We start from the raw sequence: 7,696 nt of genomic DNA, 5'->3' as shown, positions 1-7,696 counted from the left end.
GTAGTAACACGACAGTAAACTAAAGCCTAGCTGAGTATCTCAGGATTTTGTGAATTGGGTATATGATCGAAAATGTTCAAAATAATTAGCTTAATTTTTTTCCGTCAGTTTTCTTTTTCCTTTTCCTTAATCGCCCATTCTTTTGTGACGGGAGGTTTTTCCACTCTAAGCAAACGGGAACGTTACGGGCTATTCTGTACTCCAACGGGAAACTTCTGCGACAATTCTTTGGGAAGGTTAACTCAAAGGAGAGCTCGCTTGCGAGAAAGGGTCGTCACTCCCTCAAGGTACCAAGATCTAGCCGCAACTGGATGGCATCTTAACTTTTGGTTCCAACAGTAGTTTATTTCTTGAAAGTCAAACTGTTATAACGAAACCTGTTTACTTCAAACAACACTTCTAGAACCTCTAAGTTGATTAACCTTATTCAGGTCTTAAAAAGATAACTTAAAAATAATACCTTGTATAGCTACTGTAGGCTTTTCTAATTATTTTCCCTTTAGTAACAAGCAATATAAGCTTTTCAAGATCTTTTGAACAACTTGGCAATTTACTGAAAAGCTAAAACGAAAACCATTGCTCTTACTAATTGAACGATATATGATAGAACCAATAATAACACAACCTTTTAAAAGCCATAAAATATACTTGGATAAATATGAAATATTCCCTATAATTTCGAATACGAGTACGATAAATGTCGACCGAAATTTCGCTAACACTTCATTGCCTGGTACCAAATTATATCACGTCACCTATCCAAATTATTACTGAACCACGTTCTTGGAAATTGTTCAAAAGTTTCGCCACAAACATAGTTAAACGCCGTTATAATGAACGGCTTACGCCAGGAAACTGGAATCAACAAAGCAGGCCGCAATCAATAACACCAACAGACACAACATTAGAAGGACTTTTTAGCATACGTTGCCGCTATATATTTAATAGGTTAAGTAAAGTAAACGTAATTTTGATTTCTGTCGTCTGTCCATGTCGGAGATGTCGGAAGTCGTTAAATTCCAAAGAGCTCAAGGTGAAGCCAAGTAACAGAATTGAACTATCGCTATAAATATTATAAAAACATTATTATAAAACGGAAACATTTTTATTCTAACGCATAGCTTCGTTATTCAGATGAGAATCACAGGTGTATAAACTTCACTCAAAGGGTGAAATTTTAAGTGATCAGCTCAGTGATCAGAAAGACTCAAATTTGTTCTTCGTCACCAGGATCATCAGAGGCATCGGAAAAATTCATGTTAAAATTGCAAAATATCTAAACATCAAAATGATATATTGATATTCTTGATAAGGTGTGAAAATAAAGCTATCAAGTAGAACATGTGATCAGGACTCGTTTTCGTTTGGTTTCAGTAGTGAAAAAATATTTCTGTGGCAAAGTGGAAAGGAAGACGGCGAACGTCATAAATCAGTCTTCAGGCCCCGGGGTTGTTCAAAGAGCGGATAACTTCATCCAGTGAATAAACCGCTATCCAGCGGATAAACGGATGTACTCCAAGTGACCAAACTAATACACTTTATCCTCTGAATAGCAACTTATCCTCCGTTGTATTACATTGTCCACTCTTTGAAAAACCGGTGTCAGGTCCGAAGGGTTTGGAGTTCATAATTCTAGACAGAGGCAAGAAACCCCATTAATCTGCTTTTAAATTCTGCGCCCTTAATTTATAGCCGGTATATTTGCCAGCGAGCACGGAGGGTTGCGACCTTTTTGTTTCATCTAGGTCTAGTTTGTAGCTTTAAAACAATATCCGTTTCATCAGGCTCAATTTTGTTGCGATTCTCTAACATTTCAGCCTCCCATGAGATAGTGTTAGGTTGTTTTCCTAATTGGATTTCCACTTACATTCCTAATTCTACCAGGAAGCTTACTCTCAATACATCTTCAAGTTAAGACTGATAGATTAATCGGGCCTATTTGGTCCAACTTGGCAAAGAAAGTGAGTGAGCGGACGACAACATCTCCGCCAGTGCTACAAATCTTTTGCGTCCACCTCGCACTGCATCAACTGAAAAAGAAATCGGCCTACAAAGTGTAACGTGTAAAACGGTCCATGTGATTGAACCTGCCAATCAAGCTGATAGTTCGACTGTTTGGTATCAGTTTCGACTTAGTGAATGAATCGCGTTCCAAAGCTGGGTGATTTCGTTTTGACAAAATAAAGCAGCATCGTCGTCGCTTTCATCGATATTACTTAGCCTTAGACTAGTCATTACCACTACAGACGGTTCTGTTTGAATGCGACTATGAAGTCCGACCGCCATCTTGTTTGCTGATGATGCGATATTAGTACCAACTCATGGTAGGAGATTTAGGCAGTGTTACTGGACCACAGGGTTACGCCAGAAAATGTAATAATCACTGACGTAAACATGTAATACTCAGGCAAAATGTAATTAGAATTCTGCCCCAAATTGTAATACATACACAAGATACAACAATGGAAATTCATCCAAGGAGTAATAAGAGCGGTTTCCAATTGAGTGTCGTAAAACCAAAATCAAAGTAATTACCCTTTCCACTCGTAACAGATGTAAACAACACAACGAGCCAATCAGAATTCGAAGCAATTACATGTAACTGGCGCGAAGCGCGGGAAAACGCTTGCGTCCAAGACACGGTTGGTGTTGGTTTTGATTCCCATTGGTTGAGAAAGGGGCGCGAGCTTTTAATTTGTTAACTAATCACAGAGCGTAGTAATGCAAAACCAAGGCAAACCCGAAATTACTTTCGACTCTCGAATGAAACCGCTCTAACATTTCCAACGCATAGTGTAATAACATCAAATGGAATATTAAAGTCTCGGATATGAGATTGTTGGTCAGCATGTGCTCCATACTGCTCCAGTGTTCCGGCAAAAGAACATTCAATATAACAATTTAACTTTGGACAAGGGCAGTGGTATACGTTAGGTTTTTTTTTTACCGAGGCGGGCAATGTCCTTCAGAACAGATATTCCACCGAGACGAACCGTCGGGAAGCCCTGGGAAAAAGGTACTTAGCTTTAATTTCACCACTTTTTTGACCCCAGAAAACGTGACAATCGCAATAAAAAAAGTATTGATTGTTTGTTTGGTGGTTTATTTCACCACACACGTTACAAAAAAGCAAAATAAGAGTACAAGAAATATACATTACAGAGAAAGTGCTGAGGAAGCCTTAGGAGAACCATAGGGCTTATAGAATAAGGCTTCCTCATTTCAGAGTTGTTACATATAATGTTTGAAGACTGTGAGATGGTTGATACAAATACAGTTGAAACGAATAGACGGGAAACGATCAATAAACATTTGAGAAAAAAAATAGCATTCAAGGTCAAACTGAATACAGATACAGATTTAGTAGTTGCTGTAAATATATTGTTTAAGGCTTGATTTAAAGGAGGAAAGAGATATTGAGTTACAAATGTCTTTATCTAAAGAACTAAAGCACTTAGGTCCTTGATAGGATACACAAAATTGTCTGGCGTTGGTTCTACTAAAGAGCAAGTTAAAACAATGAGCAAGTCGTGTTGTAGGAATGATTTTGAGTATTAAGGAGGAATGTTTTCTTAAACTTACTGGATAGAAGAGAATTTTTACACTAAGAGCACATAAATTAACGTAGTTCTAAAGAATGGATGTCATCGAAGTTAAGTGTATGAAGTTCCTTGAAGATAGGGTCTGAAGGGGCATCAAAATTAGACCGGCTTACTTATAATTTTAACGACTCGTTTTTGTAAAATCACAAGAGACGGAAGTTAGTTTTGTAAGTTGAATCCCAAACAGTGCTTGTCACCTTAACTTACGCAATTCTGTGGCTCATGAGGTCATTCGTGTATCTATCCTTTAATCATTAACTCCTCTACACCAATCAAAACGCTACCTTTGCTCTGACCATTGTGTAAATGTTCTTAAAACGCAAAACTGCTGACGGTTTTCGTGCAAACCCCTAAAAGAACTTTCAAATTTAATTTGGTATGCTCACAGTTTTTTTCATAACATTAACATTCTCCTACAGTTATCGCCCAAAGTCAGACTTACTCCGGATCTTTAGAAGAAAATGTAAAAAATCTCGCAAATCAAAACACTCAGTAAATGATGAATTCGGGAAGATTTTTGCTTCTCTGATGTAGACGTAGCTAAAAAGTGTATGATGTCCGGCGTATTCTGCGCTTTTTGTGTTCCTGATAAGCAGATGTTAATCACGTATTAATTAGACCCTCCTCCGAGGGTATTTTAATAACATTACTTGTAGAAACTTGTAGTTTACCTGTAGTACCTAATGTCGCATGTTATGCCTCCGTAGAAGTTGATAATATCTGGTGAATCTAAGGTTGTGCTCGATTGACCTTATTTCGGAATAAGTATAAGCGGAATAGCTGTTAAACTTTCTCTTTTTAAGAAATTTGGGGGGCCAATTCTGCAAACTATCGCTGACACATAAGAATTTAAGAGCCGTCTCGTACTCCAGTAACTCCTAAAACCTTTTATGAGGGATTTCTAGCTTTTCATCTTTGTCTGTATTCCTATTCCGGAATAGGGTCAATCGCACGCACCCTTAATTTAACTAAGACCAAGGAGCTTGTTGTTAGTATAGGTAAGCTCATGAGGCCAAGTACTATTAAGGATTAATTGCACTTGAGTTTTCAAAATTTCCAGAATTTGGAAAATTTGGAAAACTCAAGTGCAATTAATCCTTAATAGTACGAGGTCTCATGGGATTACTTGTTTATCAATAAAGGGCAAAATTTATACGAAGGAAAATCAAGCGCGCAGTCTATTTTTATCTGGGAAGCCTGTTTAGCGCTACAGCGCGCAAATAATAAATCAAATTGAACTGACCAATTATCGATTCAATGAAATTTTATTCTCCAAAACTGTGTCGTGATACACTGCCAAAAGTCTAGAAAACAAAGCTCATTTCAACAGAGCGTTTCTGCCAACAGAAAAACAACAAAGTGCTTTTAAATGAACAAAACACAGTTTAATCTGAGTCCGAATCCTGGAGCATGATTCTCTTGTAAGCCCGCTTGCTCTGGCTAAGACTGGATTGCAAAGAATGGCTTCCTGAGACGTTGAGCGTTACATTGCAATGGCTGAAATTGTAGACATGGCTGGAAGCTGAACTGGACTGAGTTTCAACTGATGACAATGGATGGAGAACTTGTCTTGAAGTGGAAGTAGGCTTGGCATTGTCGATGATGTTGGACATGATTTTCTGCTCGTTTTCATCACCGGAGTCGTAGTCATCTAGGCCTTGCTCGGAGTTGTGACCCGTTGTGTTTTTGATCTCGCATTTTAGGATACTGGAGCTTTTCATTTCTTCACAACGGTCTTTCTTGCACTGCCAGTGGTTGGTTAGCTTCTTTTTGGGGCAGAAACCTTTTAACGGTGAGTCCTCTTTCATTGTTTTCATTATGTTATTGATTGTATTCTTGCCCATCGGTGTTTTCTTGTACCACACGGCGCTGGTTTGAGGCTTGTCGATAACAGCCAGGTAAAATGGCCCTGTTTTCTTCATTTCCTCTGGACGTTTTTCCAGGTATTGTTTAAACAGAGCAATGGGGCACCTCTTCTCGCCTGTGGCAAACATCTTGGGAGTAGCTAGCCGAGGTTTCACTCTGAGACTACCTTGCCTGGTCTTTGTAGGCCCTTCGGAAAAAGTGATGAAGTCGACGCTATCATCATCCTTTTCGATGGAAAAATCTTCGACCATCATGTCGTGGTGCCCTTGTCGACCACGTAAACCAAAATGCATTGTTAGCAGCCACCACATGGTGTTTATCAAAGAGCGAGGGGTTTGGTTGCCTAACTGGCCGTTTTCCCATAGTATCTCCTCTTCTTTCTTCGTCAGGCTTTTTGCTTTGTTGGGTCGTTTTCCCCCTTCCAACACTTTCCTCGAAGTCAGGAACTCTGTATCCCTCAGGATCGACTTTGGATAATTTTGGCTTCTTAAATGTCGATCTAAAGCCGCCTGCATCACCTTTAGCGAGTCTGGCTCGTAGTCTTGGCCGTTTTCTTTTCTCAGCTCAGCGTGGAATTGCGAGAGTGTTTCGTTCAATTCTGGGATATCGTAGCTTTCTAGCTGTTCCTCCTTTCCCCTAGTTTTCGCCCACTTTTGAAAAATTCCTTTCCAATAGCCTGTGTTTTGTTTTGTGTTTTTGTTTTCACTTTCGCATTTCAAAAGTTCAATTAATTCGTCATCCGCTTCAATAAAACGACAAGCCATTGTTGCAGCAAAAACTTGGCAACAAATTTCAAGATAACGAACGGTTGCTCACGGCTATGCAGCTGATTAACCAACCATTAACAGGTAATCATGCCCTCTCTTGATTACTAAAAATGCCCTCGATAAAGAAAAAATGCCCTCTCTCTCAACCAATCAGCGCTTAGTAATTTCGCTCTTTATTGATAAAGAGTAGAACAGCCAAGCCTCCACCAGGCCAGTAAGTAACATGCCACATCCCACGTGAAAATACGGAAACGTTTAAGGTGTCTCTTCGATTTCTGAATTTGTTTTAGGATGTTAACTATAATAATTGAAATATACGCACAGGTTTAAAATTTAATTGTATATATGTCATGATACACCTTTTACCTTGTTAGTTTTAACCTCTTTTTGAAACTTGTGCACAGGGCCGGAAGAACTTGAAAAAAGTGGCTAAATTTTTCAAGTGTAATCCATTTCCATCCTAGCCACCCACAACCAAAGATGATTGATACTAGTTTTTATGCAGTAGTAGGGTTATTGCTAAAAAAAAACTGAACCAATATTCGAACGTTTACATCCATACAAATATGCGTTTTGGCTATTCTAAGTGACACAAAAAAATAGGTGACACTGTCCTTTTAAGATTCACAGTAATTTGTATACTGTATATTATATAAGGGAGTTTAAGGAGATACGACGACGGCGGCAACGGGAACGTCATAAAACAATAAGATTTAATGAGCAAAACTATGCGCTGCACGTGTGTTATAAATTTTGGCACATTTCTTCGCCGTCCTCGGCAAAACAAGAACGTGAAATGAATAAATTTAAGGTTTTTTGGAGAACATGAACTCAAGGCGGCAAATTTTTCATTCTCTGTCTCAACTTGAACACCGTTCTTCCCAATTCTGTTCCAGGATACTTTGGCTATATTTTACAAGTTGAACGAATTGGAATAATCGCGAAAACTGCATGTAATACGAACTTATATTTTCAAGTGACGTTTTCGTTGGCGTTGCCGTCGTGGTTGCTTAAAGTCCCCATAATCACAACAGGACCGCCATGTTGCATCACAAATGCCGCCGAAGTGGACGTGGTTTCTGAATGTGATTGGTTTGTAAGAACTCTAAAAGTACATTATAGCACACTCTCGTAGAATGATTGTTTAGTTCCCTGTTTCAGAAAAAATACGCATCGCAGATCCAGCTTCCATAGGTCAACTTCCATGCTGACTTGCTTGCCCTCGAGAAACCACTGAACTTGACCTCCCGATTCACTCTTCCCTTTTAATCAGGGCGTGCGAGTGTACGCACAGAGGACATCAAAACGTGGCAAGGATAACGTGACTGATACTCTTAACGCGTTTTGATGTCCTCTGTGCGTTATCGGAGTACATACGCACCCCCAAATGGAATCTATTTTCTTTATACATTGTTTTGGTATTGGCTATCTCGCACGAAAGAAGAAATGTTTGTCCATAAA

General features: G+C 39.0%; 1 protein-coding gene across 1 annotated transcript; it reads right to left on the bottom strand.

Annotated features, from left to right (window-relative positions):
• Positions 1-4,867: 4,867 nt before the first annotated feature.
• LOC146489464 (uncharacterized protein KIAA1958-like) lies at positions 4,868-6,013 on the bottom strand. The gene has a single exon (XM_085111613.1). The coding sequence runs from the start codon at positions 5,981-5,983 to the stop codon at positions 4,988-4,990; it is 996 nt and encodes a 331-aa protein (XP_084967739.1). The 5' UTR covers positions 5,984-6,013; the 3' UTR covers positions 4,868-4,987.
• Positions 6,014-7,696: the final 1,683 nt, after the last annotated feature.

The sequence above is a fragment of the Pavona decussata genome, unplaced genomic scaffold (assembly GCF_977016875.1).
Source record: "Pavona decussata unplaced genomic scaffold, jaPavDecu1.1 SCAFFOLD_6, whole genome shotgun sequence".
Taxonomy (NCBI): Eukaryota; Metazoa; Cnidaria; class Anthozoa; order Scleractinia; family Agariciidae; genus Pavona; species Pavona decussata.
This window is presented reverse-complemented; position numbering and strand designations above follow the sequence as displayed.

Coding starts and splice junctions, on each gene's coding strand:
- LOC146489464 (XM_085111613.1), bottom strand. CDS start 5,983: ATGCAGGCGGCTTTAGATCGACATTTAAGAAGCCAAAATTATCCAAAG.